At 38.2% G+C, this 19,727-nt stretch overlaps 1 protein-coding gene and 1 long non-coding RNA gene across 9 annotated transcripts in view; both read right to left on the reverse strand.

The window, feature by feature from the left end:
• macf1a (microtubule actin crosslinking factor 1a) overlaps window positions 1–19,727 on the reverse strand; it is a 140,618-nt gene that overhangs the window by 102,597 nt on the left and 18,294 nt on the right. The window contains exon 1 of one of the 8 annotated variants that reach the window (XM_057034646.1): window positions 6,070–6,413. The exons of the other annotated variants lie outside the window; for them this stretch is intronic. Coding sequence (XP_056890626.1) covers window positions 6,070–6,142 — 73 coding nt within the window. The 5' untranslated portion in view covers window positions 6,143–6,413. Of the gene's footprint in view, window positions 1–6,069; window positions 6,414–19,727 lie in introns of those variants that run through there. 8 annotated transcript variants of the gene reach the window in all.
• Window positions 9,066–14,525, reverse strand: LOC130526760 (uncharacterized). Its single transcript, XR_008950855.1, has 2 exons — window positions 13,235–14,525; window positions 9,066–13,158 (listed from the first exon to the last, which is right to left on the reverse strand). It is a non-coding gene; the product is annotated as an uncharacterized LOC130526760 (long non-coding RNA).

A 19,727-nucleotide genomic window follows, 5' to 3' on the forward strand; every position in this document is an offset into this window, starting at 1 on the left:
CCTCCGCTTCTGTGATGCATTTACATTTACTGTTGAGAACGCAGGCAGGCAGGCAGGCAGGCAGGCAGGCAGGCAGGCAGGCAGGCAGGCAGGCAGGCAGGCAGACAGACAGACAGACAGACAGACAGACAGACAGACAGACAGACAGACAGACAGACAGACAGACAGACAGACAGGCAGGAGGCAGAGGCAGGCAGGCAGGCAGGCAGGCAGGCAGGCAGGCGGCAGGCAGACAGACAGACAGACAGACAGACAGGCAGGCAGGCAGGCAGGCAGGCAGGCAGGCAGGCAGGCAGGCGATCTGAAGTGGGTTTCTGTAGTAAATCTGTCCTGATTACAGCTTGTTAAAGGCATCGAGAAGATTGGATCCTCTATAAAAGTAATCCTCTCTTACGCGTAAAAACACTTTGACCCATTCTTTATGGCTCTTTTGTGTGTTGAACACAGGAGTTTTGTGAGTTTTTATGTGGATTTCAAGCCGTTTTACTGATATTAGAATTGTCATTTAGAGCATTCGTATAAACATGAATGGCTGGAAGAGAAACAGGAAAATGGGTAGAAAGCAATATGTGTGTCCAAGCAACAATAAGACAGAGCAAATGCTTAAAACAATAATGGACATGACACAACAGGATAGAGAATAAGATTCTTATCATCATTCTTATTTGTGGTCCTATTTTGCCTTTCTGCAGATATTTTAATTATGTTCTGTTCACTGTGCCATCAGGTAACTATTCACCCAACACTACCTGGCTGAAAAAATAGATCTATATCTATCTCTCTATCTATGTCTCTATCTATCTGTCTATGTGTGCTTAACATGTAAAACTATTTGGAAAGTGTCTTAAGTGTCATGGCGAACATCACACCCTGCCCTGACAGTCTAAGGTAAGGCTGGGTACTTTAAGGAGCATTAATCCTTGTTAACTAATTAATGGGGAGGTGAGCTCAAGAATGGGAAGTTACAGTCAAACACCCATTACATTTTCAATAAAGCCTTTGAAAAGTAGTAAACTGTTTCACAGTAATTAAAAAAACAGAAAGAATGCTTTCTGACTATGACACTATGTTACATATATCCGGAAAAAAGCTTTTACAAAGAATAAATGTGTTAATGTACAAAGTAATATTCAGAATTAATTAATGTGGTTCTAATTCATCACAGAAAACAATGGATTTCTACAGTGCTAAAAACTTTTTCAATGAGTCAGGATGTGAATATCCAATCTTGTCATGGACATGTAAGTTATTTTGCCTCATTTCAAATCCACACTTTATAACTCTTGAACTTGGTAGAATGCTTTACCAAGTTATGATCTTGACATCTGTACAGTGGCTTTTGTATTTAAACTAGCATAAATGTCAACACGGCACCTTTATGTCATTTAGCCTGTAGTAGGCATGGTTATTGGTGTTAAACTCATTAAAAACAGGAATTGAACTCATTATATCACATTTTTATAATGTCATAATGATGGGTTGAATCTGCTATTTCAGCAAACATTGCTGTTATTGCTGTTTAAACAGTAGTTCAAACCACAATGATTTGATTTCCACATTAACTTTTTTTCTCTTTTCACTCCCCTTTTATCTTTCCTCTGATCCCCTCACTCCTTTTTGCCACCTTGTGTGTTCCCTCTGGGAACAAAGAATCAATACCACACACATACACAGTAATTATGTGTACAAACCCCACCTTTGCACCTAATCATGAGTAATTATAGTTGTTATTGTAATTAAGGCTGTGATAAGACACCAAAGCTACAAGAATGGGCCTGTTGAATCTGAAGAGAAGGGCTGTTCTGAGTGGATGCAATAAAAACTGACAACAGCTATAAGTGCAAATTTTACAATTCATTTTGATCTGAGAGCTACAACAACTAATCCATCCTATGGAGGGAGCCACAGCTCTACCAGCCGCATGTGGGGGGCTCACTGAACTACGAGCGTGCCAATAAATGCAAGGAAATCAACATAGGGGTGGTGCAGCACTGGTGAGATGCTGATAAGCATGAAAGAACTGTTATCATGCTAAATACATCTGCATAGCTTCTACTGAAAACATGATGTTTTTCTCTGTCTGCCTGTCTGTCGTGTGTTCCTTCAGGAAGGTTAGTGCTTGGTGATACATGCAGCTGTTGCAACTTTCTGTACAAATTATAAACGGTATTGTAATGAATTGGCAGTCATTAAAACTAAACTTGCCTAAGCATTTTAGACAAAATAAACACATCTGCTGAAAACCATTACAAAGATGATACACCCACTTGTACAGCTTATTAAATGGATGTTAAATAATGACTGCACTCATAATCATTACTCATTAATGGCGTTTGATGACACGTCTCCTTGTTATCGCATTCAACAGGCCTGACATCTGTCCAATGGTACAATAACTTTGTCTCAGCACCCAAGCTGGTTTCCCTACTAATGCTGAAGAAAACAGCAGACATTTATGTAACCTGATTAACAAGATTTGAAGTTCACAAGGCCAACCTGTCTGTGATCAGGACACAAACCCTTTATAAACCCACTATTAGTGCATTTAATGGCTTCATTTAAGTACCGGTCTGAACAGTCATGAGCTAAGTTAGGGTTGGGTACAGGCCCATTTTAATTGAGGTAAGATGATTTTAACATCTAAGCCGTTAGCTTAATGCCATACATATCAATCTGAGCAAGATTTTTACGTGATATTACTTCAGATAATTCAGGTTACGGAGACTTCTCCATTGTGTTCTCTGAACACAACCACTGTTGGTCATTTTGGTCAAAAGTTTGTCACTCATCCTTCAAAGTAAAGAGCAGACCCACAAGTGTATATTGAACCCTGTGTACAAGGTTACCTGGCAAATAATTAAACAGAAACAGATTTCAATGCTTTGGGAGCTTTCAGGTTATAGGTAGACAAACAATGCATAAAATCAGTGTAGTGTATTTATTTTAAACTGTGTCACAGTTTGTGTGAGTGTACCAGTTTATCACTTATCAAGGTTAAAGTGGATTAAACTAACAGGAGAGCAGGAGAACTTAAGGCCAAATGAGCCAAACTGAATGTTGAAACAGGCACTTAAACAACTGTTATAACTCACTCTCCCTTCTCAACCTTTTTCCATAATCACATGCTCATCGTCCAGCTGGTCCTGCCTGCTTTACCGGTGTCCCCACCATCCACACATCCTCATTAGACACTTTGAGCAGATGCCTTTAAGGTCCTTGAACCCTCACAACAAACAGATCTATACTCATGGTGAGGATCATCCTCATTTATGTAATTTAACTAGTCTGGCACTACTGAAAATGTACACGCAAGACTAAAAAAATTAAGTAACCATCTCTGTGTTCCTTCAGAGAAAATGTAATGCTCATTGACGTGTCAGGAAAAAACAATGTTCTGACAGTAGCAAGCAGTAACAACCAGGCAGCTAACAGATTTACAGCAAAGTCAAAAAAAACATTCATGTGACTGGATTATTATAAACTAAACCACATGTGGTAGATTACTGTTTCGGGGAGCAGTCGATATTAGGCCTTCTCTGTGTGACATCTCACTGTGGGCTTGGTCTATTCATGGCTGCACCAGCTGTATGTTCAAACAATGTTAAGAAGAATGAAACAACACAGATATGATTTACCATAATCATACAGTCACCATATGTTGTGATGTACTGAAGCAATAATGACACCCAATGTTGTCCATCATGATAAATCATCGTTAAGTATGTCAATCATTCTACATATTGTTCCAAAGTCACACAAAATACATCACAATATTCAAGCCTCTCCATTAAGGCTAAACTATGAACCAAAAGAGTTTAGAATTGCAATATTATTATGTGAAGAATACACTTATTATTGCAGATATTGCAAGAGAAGCCCAGAAATAAACAAAACAGTATATTGGAATGCACCAATCAATCGATTCATCTATCAATAAATATAATTTGTGGTGACAAGAGGAAATTTAAAAGGTACAGTGAAGCAGGACAGTTAGTTAGGCTAATACTGAGGAGACACAATTTGTTTCTGACCCCAAAGGCAGCCAACAAAGGAAACAAGTCTGCAGCAGTTACGCATAGCACATCAAGCATGTAGGGTGAATGAAGATTTTTGCTGATACGAGACAGATGTGGCATTTATATATCCTGTGTGTGTGTGTGTGGTGTGTGTGTGTGTGTGTGTGTGTATACTTTTTTGCATTGTTTTGTTTGAGTTGCTAATATAGAGTCAGTGGAACTCTGAAAGCAGTGTAAATAATGAGTAATATGCACCACTCCGATGGGTGACTCACCGTCTTCCATTCATTGAGCCAAAAACCAGAGGGCTCATGCACAACCACGATAAAAATGATCAAAGATTATTGTTGACTGCCTTTCGTCACACCTTAGATGTAGTAAAGCCATAGCACCTAGTACCTACCTAGCACCTACCACAGCAAGTTGCCACTGAGATGAAGTCTCTGCAGCTGCATTATGCTTGCTTCAAACAATTACGGGGATCTATTCTATGGGATAAATATGTAACTGTTTGAAAAAGTTATTTACAGTCAGTGAACTAGGGAATATTCATAAGAGGACATTGAAATAAATCTACACTGACACACAAAAACAAAAAAAGAAAACTCAGAATGGAAATAAAACATCCAGGCCAACATGAAACCTTTCCGAGAAGGGGCAACTCATGTCATATGAAAGAAACACGTACAAACAAACAGCCTTTTGGAATCCCTGAGCCACCTCAAAGAATCTTCAATAAACTCATCTTAATCTGTTCACGCTGGATGTGACACTGATACCTACACATCTGTAAGACTGTGCAATAGTCCTCTGTCAGATTAAGAGATACTTGTTGATTTATTTCAGAACCAATAGAGTTTATCAGTGGAACTAAACGCAACACATGTAAGAACAATGTCAGTCAGGTGAAATGTATTTTGTGACCTTCACTCTGACTTTAAAGAAAAACTCAGTACATTGTTATTTGATTTTTAATTTGTATTCTGCATTTGACCTTGTGTTATGAAATGGCTGATCCCCTTATTACATTGGGGATGATTTGCTTCATTAGCTAATTACTGAGCTGAACCTTCACTATAGTCAAGCAGAATACTAGTGATGGTAAACCTGCCATGATGCATGGCCTGATGGTGCAGCTGCTGCCACATAATATCACAGTTGCACAAGTGGTAGCATGTGTTGCTGTGGCCACAGTAAAAGTAAGAAGTATTACAAGAAGGAATTTTAATCCTTCAATATAAAAAAGCAGATGAAAATCAAGCCTATTTGGTGGAGAACAGACAATGATGGTTTTATTTATTTCCAGTTTCTCTTAAGCTCCATCTACACAATTCTTTACTGCTGTTTTGTATAAAAACCATGTCTGAAGGTCTGAGACACTGACACAAAGCCCACAACAAAGAACACGGACCATTAAGAACATCTGACCATCAATGACTAAAGCTAATTAAGAGATTAGAGCTGACAGAATAATGCCGCATAAGTGGTAAGAATGCATTTAAAGTAGAAGCAGACGGTAACATAAAGGTGGGTCATTTTCTATTGACCTACATTTTAACTACATACAACAGCGATGAGGGAAACAGGACAGGATATTTCACAGAATGGCTTTTTACCCTTTTCATTTGCAAGCATGGGTCATTAAGAACTAAACGAGTTATTCATTAGAAAATTAGCTTTGATCATGAACTGGCAATCAACTTTTTCTGCCTTATCAACTTTCATACGCCTTTTGCACGCCTTTCTACGCCTGAGGCGTTGTTTAAAGAAACATGTAGTAACACAGGTATCTCGAGGGAGCAGGTATGACACCTGCTGAAGGCCCAGCCCATTCTGTGGTTTGTGCTGTTTCGCTGTATCGATAAGCAAACCACATGAGCAGCATTTCACTTTTCTGCCACCGCACCTCAATCCATTCAGGAGAAAACACACGTGATAACAGCCTTATAATAGTGCTGTGGTGGCCTCAGTGGAACACAACACAAACTACAACACCACCCATTTTATATAATTATTTCAGGATTGATAACTGCTCATAAATGTGCCCACTAACCTCTTTTCTCCTCCAAGTCCTGGAGGAACTGCCGGTAAGCAGCCATGTGGCTCATCCCTCCTTCTCTCCACATCAGGAGAGAGGAAGAGGAAAGGCAGACAGATGAGAAAATCAATTGTTTAAAGGAGGATGAGAAATACTGTCAACGGGGAAGCAAAAGGTGATCTTGAAAGCATGACAAAGTGAATTAAGGTGCAATAATATATAAAGTGGTTAGAAAAAGGTGAGTGAAAACAAGAGAAAATGAAAGAAGGAGCCAAAAAGTCTGACGGCAGCAGTTGATCTGTGAGGCTTGGTCAATCTTGGCTGTGAGGGATGTTTTATCCCTGATCACGGAGATAATCCTGCATCTCTTACTCCATTCTTCTACTGCCAGTCTTCTCGCTGAGTGTATATCTGCGGTTACGGTAGCTCTAAGTGTGGCAGTGTGTTAGCAGCTTTAAGCCGGATAGAGGAACTGGACTTTGGCCACGAGGTGGGTGATGTCACTCCCAGAGCTGTGTTTCGCTGGTAACCAAAGCGATCATGTCTGGTGTGTTTGAGTGTGTGTGACGAGAAAACGAGCAGAGGCGTGTTCTTATTAATCAGCTGCACTTTTTTTAAGCACTGTGGTATGTTTACTGGAGTTCTTACAATCCATGAATGTCTGACTGCCACATTTTTCAGTTAACTTCATATTGCTCTCCCTCTCTCTTTCTCATGTGTGTGTCACTATCAGCTGACAGTTGGGTCAATATAATGTTGCAAATTAACAGTGTAGTTAGGTGGAAGTTCAAAAAAGTTAAAAACACAACTAGTACAAATTTCCTTTGCCAGTCAGAGGGGACGGGGATTACGTTTTAGGTTGTTTTGATTTTATTGCCTTTTTGCTTTAAAAAGCCCACAAAAAAATCTTTATTTCATTGCTCAGTGCATGACAGCCAACATATGTGACTCAATCAAAATGACAGCTTGAGAAGGATCTACTAGTAGCGAGCACATTGATCAACATGAAAACAGCATTGTAAATACCATGCAATTTTCATAAGACATTACGACCAGACTAAAATTAACAGCAGCACGCCGCACTAGAAACAGTATCTCAAGACTCGCGAGCAACAAATACTAATGAGTTTAACCTTCAAGGTTCTGACCAAAACTAAAATTGTATTTACTGGCAAAATTCTGTGTTGATCCAATCACCCAACTTTCCACTGGTACTAATGCCACATACTGTACATCACCATTACCGACACTTATTGGCAACATTACCTCCAAGTTTTTATTCTCATTTATTAACTTTTTGAGGTGTATTCTGATTAAACCCCAGTCGTGGACTTTGGTGAGCTCATGACTGTAAAAATGAGTGTGAACACCATGGTGAGACTGCTAGAGCTGTCTGAAGCTATCACAATGATTGTGTCAGCTTATGAGTCTAGCATGGGATTTAAAAAGATCTCACAAGCTTTCCAAATCTGCCATTTAACTGTCCAAGTAACAGTCTATTTAGAGGATGATTAACACAACCACCAACGTGCCCAGGTTTGGCCCTGGGAGCACGTTCACCTCGAGAGCTGCCCGTTGTTTTAGGACCTGCATTGGCCCTGGCAACCGGTGATGTGGAAGTCCACATCTCTGCAATCAGACAAAGGCTTTACATGCAAGAAACCCTTTAACCATGTCCCAGCTGAAAGAATTCTGCATTGCAGAGTGGGGCAAACTTTCCTCAAACCAATGACAGAGACTTGAAGATGGCAACAAGAAGCTTTTCAACCAAATTACTTTGAAGATGTGTGTGCATATGTAAACATATATTGTAGAAGGATAAAAACACCCAAAGCATCCATTTACACAAAATGTGCAAACACAATTAAAAGTTTAATCATTTCCCAAGATCATTGAGAAATGATTGGTTGTCATTGTTTAACTGCAGACCAAGATGCAGGAGAAACCACAAAGATTCTTGGCTATTTAAAAGATGACATTTCATGGTTTCCTTTGCTCAGTTTCAGGCAGTTATACAACTTTTATTTGCTAATTATGTCCAGATAAATGACACACAAGTGGATAGGTATTTTACAGTAAACTGTATTTCTTCATCTAGCTACAAAATCAAATAAAGCTTATGTTTATGCAATTACTTATAATAGCTCCAAAAAATAAAGCAACTAAATGCTAATTTTAGAAAATCCTCCCAGAGATTTTGACATCCATCAATTCACACTTGAACTCTTTCTCTAAACTTAGTTTTACAAGATCCAAAATCACACCTTAAAAAGAAGTGATGGTCAGAGTTAAAATACTCAAACAGTCAGACTAATCTACAACTTCTTCTAGTTTAGCTATCCTGAATGCCACAAAACTTTCCTTTTCACACGGCTATGTCAAAAACAGGTCCTTTCTTCAAAGAAAACCCCGGACACAAACATACACAAAGACAGAGACACAGACACACACAGACAGTCTACACACCAAACACAAACCTTAAAGGTGTTATCAGTTAAATTTACGGTTTGAGAAAACACTTCATTACACAAAGTAGTGACAAAACTGAAATAAATGTATTTACCTTTGATGACCAATTCAATTTGTCTACGGGGATGAATAAAGTACATCTTAATCTTAATCTTAATGCGGTCAGTCAATTGACGCCACAGCAACACCAGCGACATTGAGGGAAAAGAGACAATCAGTAAAACTAGAGACAAAACGAGATAAAGGTGACAACTTATAGTCCATGCTCCTTCTATCATTATGACCTCATTCAACGCAAGACATTTCATTTAAAACAAACTGATGCATTTCTCTCTCTCTCACTTACATGTGTACACACACACACACACACACACACACACACACACACACACACACACACACACACACATCCTTGTGAGGACTTTCATAATCATAATACTGTACGTTACCCAGGTCCTTAATCTAAGTGAACCAGCCCAACTAATCCCTAACCTTAACTGCTACCTAAACCCAGTTCTAACTTTAAAACCATGTCTTAACCCTTAAACAGTCCTCTTAAATTGTGGAAACCAGCCACAATGTCGTTAATCCAAATAAGTGTCCTCACTTTGCTAGAAGAATCTGGTTCTTGTACTCAGTATGTGGCAAGTACAAGAACACACACACTTCTATCATTCTACGAAACTTTCAGAGACACAACCCATATTTCATATGACATTATTCAAGTATTGGAATTAAACATTTAACTGAGGGCAAGGAAAATTTTCACTATTTTTTGTGTTTGTGTTACATAGTTTTGAACGTTTGTTTGTTCATTGCAATCGTTATTATAGTCTCTTGAATAATGGCTGCAATTACCAGTATAAACTTCAGTCATCGTTAGCATAACCCCACAAGCCTCCTGGTGTACATAGTTTGAAGGTCCTGACTTGGAATGAACAACAGTTGTCTGAGAAACTCAGGACACGGCAGACACATTTGTTAAGCACTTCTCCACAAACACACAGAAACACACAGTCAATAATGTCTAGATTTAGTAGCTGGCCTACATCCTTTATGGAGCATTTGACTAACACCCTAAGGCTAACAAAATGAAGCTTTCCTTATGGCAAGTTTTAATAAAGCATGGACTGTTGTTTACATAAGATGCCATTACTGTGGAAGTATTTCAACAAGGTCCTAATCAGGTCCAAATCAATCTACTCTAGAGCCTCGTATGTATGAGGATCATTAATCACCTCTGAAATGAAGATACAGTACAGAAGATACACATAAGTGGATAAAGATAAAGTTCCATATGTGTCTATTAAGCCTGGTAACAGACAGATTCACAGACAGAGCAATACTGCTTCTGGGAATTTCCAAACAGCGTGTGAATTCACAGATTCATATTTATCAGAGAAGTTGGGCTTCAAAGAGAGACAGTCAGCGCTAAAAATCTGTTCTGAGGACCATTCATGTTTGCGTGAGATGCCATCCTTGAGAACATCTAAATAACTTTACAAATTCTGCATTAAAATATTATTTCATGGACTAGACTAGAAATAAATATGATAAGAATGACAGGGTATTTGATGGTAGTTATTCATTTTGCAAAACAAAATGAAGAAGACAGAATTTACACAATCATTTCCAACAATTCATCAAGTCCTAAAAAAACTCAATTACTTTATATGGCCAAAGCCTCAGTATCAACTCCAAAATGAAACTGAGTATAGATAATAAAGCATGCAAGTGTTTTACATCCTATTTGGTTATTCATCAGTTCTATGTAGGGGGAAAATATAGAAGCAAATTTGGATATTAACAAATTAGAAACACAATTTTCTTTCAAATCAACATAGGCTAAAACACCATACTCCAACACACATTCAGCCTTCCAGTAATCAGACGGAAATTTATTATTTCAAGTACAATTTAAAACCATGCCCAAATATGCCTTTGAATATGTCTATATTGAGTTTGCATTGACCTTTAAGTGAACTAGAATGGTGGCAACATCTCCTTAAAACGACCTTGGAAGTGCCGTGATATAAAAAAGAGTCAGTGCACTGCAGCAAGTTCAGGGCTAAGGAAATGTGTCATTCATTGTAAAACTTTTGACCCTGAACTCCACATGTGCTGCCTTCTCATGTCTTTGAATCTATATAGATTCATCCCCTTAAATGTACAGTTTATGATGGGTTTTGTTTTGGGGTTGTTTTTTAACCCTTTATCAGCATGTCACCACACCCACAACAACGGCCAGTCAAAAGGCACATCATTCAAATAGTGATATGCCTGCACGCCCTCAGCACACCCTGAAACATGAACAGCTGTGGAGTGCACAGAGGAGAGGGGGGCATGCCAATTTTACTTCAATATTTCAAGTTCTCTAAATGATGAGAACGATGTAGTAAAAGTACGTTTAGTTCAGGTCCATCATGTAATGCATTTGGAGATCCCAGTAAAATATATAATGGAACAGGAATAAGAGTAAAGGGAGTGCTGGCATAAATAAAATAGTGAGTTTGTCCAAAGAGACAGGTGGGGAACAAGAGCCTGCGACAACTGGTAGACCAATGACACACATATCGTATTCCCCTCACACCCTCTTCATCCATCGCTCATCATGTCTTACTCCTTTACAGAATCAGACTGCAGACCTTCACTGGATTTTCCAGGATGACGTGGGGGTTCATCAGTTGTTCTGCTGGCTGGTAGCCAGATATGACAATAATGTCTGACCACACACTCATCCTAAACCAGTCACCTGTTTCAAGATCTGTAAAAGTCATCATTACTTCCTGGATAAGAACACTTGGAAGTCTTTTATTTTCACTTAATCTGGCTTGAGAACAACTTTTCCTGTGTGTCATTACAATATTTGTTTTACGTTAGTCTTATTTGTAATGAACTATTTTGATCACATGCTGCTCTCAAAACTAATTATGCTTGAATATATATTTTGATACAAAACCCATTCTATATCCATGTAGCATAATCACTATAGAGCAGAGCAACTAAGAACTGTGTGTTTCAGCATTTAGCCACAAAATTAAGTGAGTTTTTGCTCATGGAGAAAAGATTAGTGCATCTGCCTAACACCATGAACGCTAACTTCAAACAGTGAATCAGCCACTTTCTGAGATACTCTCAAAGTTAGCATATCAAGATGATTGTGTCCAACCATTGCATCAGCATGGCTTTGAGACAACCTCTGCCATGTCTTGAGGGTGGTTTTCTGTTTCAGACATAACAATGACTGAAGGACAAATAAGGCTGCAATACTGATGTTCCAAAAATAGACTTTTGTCATATTTGTGGGTAACTTCCTGAGCCCTCCCTGGCCTGTAACTTCCTTCGCAGATCTTCTCGGCCTTAGTCGCGTATATTTTCTATACATCTCAGGTTAAAAAGACTGAAATATTAACCCTGTCCAGACTGCAATCTTTTACAGGACTTCTATAAGAAGGCCTTGTGTGATATCTTTTTAGTCTCAAAACATCTCCCTGTATCCCCGCAAATACCTTTTTACTGGCTCAAATCCCCAAAAATGCTTTATTGAAGAAAGAGGCAGTGTAAAACTAAAAGAATTGTGGAATTCCATACTAACGGTATATATGTATATATAATGGTAATGGTATATATAAAGGGAAAAAAATATTTTATATCATAGTTGTATAAATTAATTAGTTTGTTAAGAATTTGGTGTTACTAGAGGCTCTCATGTTTATGGCGTTTTCAATTTTAAACTATGATCAAGTCCTAATGACTACTGGGAGCCTCACATTACACAATAAAATGCTTTTTTATTTTATTGTTGCTCCACTGGCAAGAGAGAAAAAGAGGGCACATGCAAAGAAAATTCTGCATCAGACAGCTAATTTCACAAGTCAAGAAACCATGTCACACTCAAGATATGTGGAGCGGTAAAAGGACAAGAAAGAGTGGGCTGAAGAGGAAAAGACTGTGATAAAACCAAACAGAGCATATACACCAGTCTCGTCCTCTCAGCAGGCAAGGATAGGGTTTTCATTCATTCGCCTCATTCAAACTCTCTCATCCCTTCCTCTTGGTCTCCCTTCCCCTTCCTTTCTCTCTCCCTATTGCTATGCTTCTCATTCCCCTATTAATGTGAAAGAAAAGAGGGAAATTGCCTGGTGCAGGACTGTGATCATGCTCTGTGCACATCCACCCACCCACCCACCTGACACAGCTCAAAGAAATTACAGTCATGAAGAGTGGTGACCTCATGACTTTTCTTTTGAATCCCTATGAAAAAATGCCCTAGCTGTGGGGGGAAATCACCGAAGTAATACGTTTTTTACAGGCATGTTTTCATAATTTAAAAAAACACAATACACTGAAGCCAATATGCTTTGTAGTCTTCATCACATACATACGGTACACATTTGCTGGTTCTGATAAAAAACAGATGGGTTTCATGGGATGGGTTTTCATAAGAAAGTTTTAGATATGATGTCTCTTCAATGATTAGTTGTTCTTAAGCAGCACTAGAGTCAGCCATGTTGGCAGAGATTAAAGTAGATCACCTCTTTATGTCCATTAATATCAAATCCTGTTTAGCTATTAAACATTTCTCAGTGCATTCCAACCTTAAATCTCTGCAAGTCTTCAAAAATGTCAAAATGTCTGACCGGACACATACACACACACACACACACACACACACCACACACACCACACACACACACCACAACACACACACACACACACACACACACACACACACACACACACACACACTTTAGTAGTATGTATGCTGCTTCAATTCAGCATACATACATACAATTCAGAATACATACATACAATTCAGAATACATACATACAATTCAGAATACATACAATTCAGTTTCAATTCAATTCAATTCACTGCTTCAAACCTCTGCTGGCCTGAAGCTTTGATCATGCAGATGACACATATGTAGCATGGTTGTCTGCTCCTGACTTTCCAGAGTGTTCCCACACAAATTCATCTCATTAACCTCAACACACACTCATGCAGACACATACACACACAGATTAAAGGTCTGACACATGCTGTGAAGTCTTATGTTTGAGGGAACATTTTCTGTGAAAAGCAGACTGCTCTTTTACATCTGATTAATAACTAATTATTAAAATCAAATCAAAGTTTATTTTACAAAAACCAAAAAGTACTTCACAAAAGACAGCTTGTGCAGATAGACAAACCATAAACAATGAATGTAACAGAAACAATAAAATAAATAAGATTAAAAGGTATATAACTAAAACACAATGAATAGATGCTCAGAACAATAAAAGGCAGAATGATAGTTAAAATAAATGCGTCTTCAGTTTTGCATTAAAAATTGATAAGTCTAATGTTGCATTAGATATTTACTTCATTAAAAATACACAACTAATGCACCATATTAGAAAAGTAACAATCTTAAAAAACACCTATTGGGTCAGTTGTGTCCAATCTGTTATAGCAGGTTTTACTCAGGCCTCTGTGGGTTTCTCTGGTCCTGAAGACTCAAGATTTGATTCTTTACACAACCAGAGTACAATGACGCCATCGTAGCAAAGGAAAACTACCTTTTAACAGGAGGAAACCTTGAGCAGCACTCCACCTGCTGTCTGACTTGATTGTTTTTCAAACTAGCACCTCTCTGATGTTACTGTATCAGACGTTGAAACATTCCAGAGATTATTTATCATCGTAACAGCTATAAATGATTAACGGCCAGTATCAATAGGCTGCCAATCGACTTTGATGGTAAAAAAATAACTGTTACCGCCTAATGAAAGTTTGCGTTTACAACTACTATGATTTTCTATAAAGCGTCTGTACTTGTTCTTTTTCTTAATCAGAGGTTTCCTGGTGGTGCCCTGCTATTGACAGCCTGCCTAGTCCATGTTTTACTACAGTAGACTCATGAACACCGATGTTAGCCAGCTCCGATGATACCTTCAAGTCTTTGGCTGTCACTCAGGGTTGTTTCTGTACCTCACTAGTGAGTCTATAGGTTGTGCTCCTGTCTCCCTAAATGTAGACTGGCGAATTTCTAAAGCCTTTTAAGTCACTTTGTGACCCTTCCAGCATTATGCAAGTTGTTTTTTTTGATGGCTCATATTAGCATACTCTTCTTGAGCAGCGCAAACTCTGAAAAGAACAACATTAAAGTAGCTTGAGTCCACAACCCCGAGTTCATTTATTTAACAGGAATCCAGGTACACAAACACATGAATACATTATTTTAAAAGTAATTACTCCAAGGCTCTGGGACTTTTTCAACTTGCACTACAGGGGGCTTTAGGATTGTTCTACAAGCATAAAAGATTTGGAGTTTTTTGTTATTTTACATTATATATTTCCCAATTCCCTTGCCATGGGTGATGATCAGACCACACTTTATGAGTGTTGATGTACAGGTAATCAATACTGCTGAAGAGTTACCAAAAATGATTTACTGTTTTACTTTACTTTTATTAAATAAAAAAGACTATTGCTAACATTCTACAAATTGGCACCCCTGGTTGAAAATAGAACAAAGCCAGGCACCTTTAACAGAAAGAGAAAACTAAAATAGATTACTACTAAATTACTACTACTATAGTCCTAAAGATGTCAAATTTAACACAACGCCTATAGAGAAAATCCAGAGTTGCAACACTGCAGGTAATTCAAAGCCCATCCATATGGGAAGACACCCACAAAATAAGGACAGCGTGATAGTTCAATTAAAGTCACTGCTACACACTACAACAACCACCTATGTTAAAGAAGCACTGTACATTTTGCAGCAAATAAAAACCATGTGAATAACAATGAGGAGAGATAATTACCCTGGAATGAAAAAGATATATAAAATATTTTAAAATATCACATCTATCCATTTGATTAAATATAGAATTATGAAGTGAGAACACAATTTGATCATAAACACAGGACCACAAAATGTTATTGATGCTATAAAGTTATGAACAGAAGTCCCATTCAGCTAAAAATGGAACCATTGCTTTCCAAGGAGAAAACCAATGTGGGTCAAACATGAGACAGAAAAAACAGATGTGTCTTTATGAATCCGTGTAAAGGAAGGAGGCAAAAAAGTAGAGAGCACGAAGCAGTCATACAATTCCAAACCACAAGGAAGAAATGTAACAATTAAATAAACTGGGGCATAGTAACAGTTAATTATATTTATTAATTAGAATTTTGAAATGTTACACAAGACCAAATTTCTAAGCAGAGTTAGCACACAATGACAAATGAATATGGGCACAGTGATTTTCATTAATTGATGGTGCAACATATGCAACATCTCTTTACTCTGATGGTCATAAATTCATGACCCAAAAAAAGCTGTCATTGAAAGAAGGTTCAGGGCACATTACACAAACAAGCCCTTAAATTTCCATTAAAAAAATATATGGGGTCATATCACAGTATGAGAAAATGTAACTTGATATCATAATTGGCCACTAGCAATTACAAACACAGTAAGTTATGTAGTGACTGTAAATACGTCAACCATGCCATATTATTTGTGCCATAACTATCCCATAATCCTGCCAACAACATACATCAATATTGCTCTGCACAGACAGGTTTGCATCCACATCACCCCAGAAGGCCGGCACTATGACAGAGTCAGAGTCAGAACGGAACAGAGCCGGGGCCACGCATTGATTTGAATGTGTTGAATTAAAACTCTGCAGAACAATGAGCAGCTGCCTTTGGAAGATAATATCCAGGCAGCAGACAGACTCAGACTGTGTAATAATGTATGGGGTCTGGAAACTTTACACCCAGATGACAAACAGAACCAGAGCTCTCAGGAGATCAGCTGTAGATGCAATTATTGAGGATTCAATGTTTTCTTCCCACATTCTGAAGCTACACAATGCATAATCCAATGCATACTGCATTATATGCAATGTAGATATTTTTGTATAATGCAACTTTTGCATCTTTTAGAATTTTGAACACACACACACACACACACACACACACACACACACACACACACACACACACCGCTTCTTTAATAAGACTAAAGGAACTTAGTTCCAACTTTCCAAACATGCACAAAGACTCAACGGAGAAACACTGGAATTTGCATGAAAGCACATTTATGCTAAATATAAACATTGCGTGAAATTGTGTGCTCATACCAAGTAGCCTTACAATCTCAAAAATGCACACACCAGCAGAAGTAGAAGCATTTATTTATAATGTCAGAACCCCCTGAACCTAGTCACCAACAGAGGGAAGTGTAAGTGAGAAGTGTATCTTCTCAGCCTTTGTTATATGACAGTAACATGGGAAAATTGAAATTTCTTTTGCTCATTTCATTCAATTCTGACCATCATTGAAAACCCCTCTGAATTTTATTAAGAAAATGTATGCATGAATAAAATCTATATTTAAATAGATAGAGAATGCACCAACATATTCAACATATCCAATTTTATTTTTGGAAAAGACTATTTGAATATTGGCTATAAAGCAAAGCTCACTACAAGCTATGTAAAATATTCCGATTTATTGCCACAATGTTAAGCAGTACAGAGGCAAGCAAATATTACCTATTTTATATAGCTAAAAGTTAATTTGTGATTAACTTGATTAATGATTGATTGATGATTGGGAAAAAAAATCCTTTTACATTCCATTAACACCAAAATATTCCATTTTGCTGTGGTACTAAAATAGTTGAGAACCACAAGACATTTATATCAACTGGCTCAACAAATAGGAAATTACATAATAATGGAACATTTAATTTTAAAAATGACTTCACTGATTATTATTACAATGAAAGGCGATGATGTGGTCCATCCACAATGGAGGCACAAGTGACCTTCTCTATCTGTGTCTACCTCCTCCTCCTCTTTATATACTCTAGACACTTCTCAGTCTCATTCATCCATCTATGCTGCAGAAATGTTGGATTAAACAGTGGAATGGCAGACTAGGTTTGAGGATTAACAAATGAGGGGTGACAGACGGGCAATCCCACTAACATGAAAAGGACCAGAACAACAACATACCATCCCCCACCCACCCCCACCTCTTTCATTATTCCTTTTTTCTCTGAATGCCTTATGTGTTTTCTTACGTGAGGCAGGTCAAAAATAGTAGACATTCGGACATACCACCATAATGACCACATTATCTTTGCATATAGAGTGTGGATTTATCACAAGGGATGTGAGCATCGCTAAACAATAAAGTCCTTGATTGGTTGCAGAATCATGATGCTGAATAAAAGGAAACAGGCCTATAGTGTGCATGAGACTTAAGAGCATGGAGGGAAAGGAATGCAAGAATGAAAACATTTGAAAATAGGAATGAAAAATATCAAATATCAATATGAAAAAAATCTAGCACCCTTCAGTTTGGTTCTAGGAAAAATATGCACAAGTGAAGAAATGGAATGAAGGAAAAGGGAGAGCCAAAGACAGTGTGTCAGAGGAATGGTATGATGAGGGTTTCCTCAAGAACAGATTAATCAAAAATAACAAGTCTTTTCAAAATACAAATACTGGCCTTCTTCAGACAGTACATTTGCATGCACAGCCTAAACCAATTAGAATTGGACCTCAAGGGCATCTCATCAGAATTTCTTCCTTATCCCAGTTTACATGCAACAGAGAAAACAGAATAACTGTTGGGAACATGTCCTCCTCGGCACTAGGTGGCACTGTGCATTTTGAGCAGGTTAACACAGCCCACTTTCTGGATGACCTTATGTCACTTAATAAACAACTGGAGCCAAGTGACCAGCATTTTTAACAAGGGGAAAATGGATATTCATACATCTTTTTTAGCGAGTATTTCATGAAGGTTTTAATGACTTTACTTTTCTTCTGCTACTGGCTTTCTTGACTGTTTCTGTTCAACGCGCTAGTGTGGGGATGTAAAGCATTTTCACATGCATTGTCTATGCTGATTAAAGTGTTTACATGCCAGAGCACATCATTTCTGACCGCATTATCTGTGCGTTTTAGTTGGATACAGAGAGCAACGATATCAGTTGGACACATTTATATGCACTTAAAGATGGGTTGAGGCACTAATTCCTCTTTTCAAGCATCATGTAAACGTAATAAGTGAAAACCTGAGCAACAAACTGAGAAACGTTTGGAGAGGTGGCAGGAGGACATTAATGCTGACGCATGAAATGACAAGAGACTTAGGTGGAACTGTTGGATTTTAAAAGCCTACAGCAAAAAGAAAAGACATTTAAAAATACTGCAACCTGATCTGCACCCTGCTCATTACTATTGGGGAGAGAACAACTGTGCTGTCAATGGCTGCGCTGCTTCAAGCTTGAACTGTGAAAACATCTTAAGACTGAGCGAATAAATTCAAATCATGTTAATAAGGAAGATCATCTTTATAAGAATCCCAAAATATAGTCAACGGTCACACTTAGGTCACGATGTCATGACTACTGTACATTAGAGGGCCACAGACAACTCTCCTGTGTGATGGTATAGAGTATAAGTGGAAGGTGGTGGATGAGTCCTTTGGGACTAGAGGGGTGCTGGTTCTTTGCCACAGTATTTACGTATTAAAGTGGATGAATGGGATTGAGGCTCAGTCTCTGCTGGGGGGCTGCCTGTGTGACATCTTGTCAAATCTGATCAGATTACCCTCACACCATTATTGGAATGACAAATCAACACTCATACTTATGCAGAAAGGTGCAAAAAATGCTATGAGTTCTTTATGTAAATGTAAATATACATACATGTAGACATTCAGGTTCTGTGTTTGTAATAGGCAGTGGAAAGTTATAACTAGTTGTCCACATAAAGTGAAGAATATTGTGAAAAAATACTGTCAAGCAAAGAATCTTTATCTTAACTTGGTATACAACTGTTTGATTAGTGATCATTGTAGTTGCACACAAATGAAAAATAAATGTATTGGCTACTAATTAGACTTGTTATAAAGCTTCCGTTTGTACTGTACCTGCGGTTCTGTGACCTAGAGTCCTACAGCGAGTGTGCAGTCAGCTGAAAGTCACAGGCTGAAGGAATTGGAGCAGATTAAAAGTCACCCTTCCTCTCCCACAGTCACAAGCATGAGCTGCACACTCAGAGCCACTCAGCACTTGCTTTCATCTAACAAGATTTTGGAGTACGAACACACGGACACATACTGTAGCTGGTTGGCCCCATTATAGTTCTCACAGACGTTGGGGCCTTGACAGGCTGATATT

Source organism: Takifugu flavidus, chromosome 6 (assembly GCF_003711565.1).
Source record: "Takifugu flavidus isolate HTHZ2018 chromosome 6, ASM371156v2, whole genome shotgun sequence".
Lineage (NCBI taxonomy): Eukaryota > Metazoa > Chordata > Actinopteri > Tetraodontiformes > Tetraodontidae > Takifugu > Takifugu flavidus.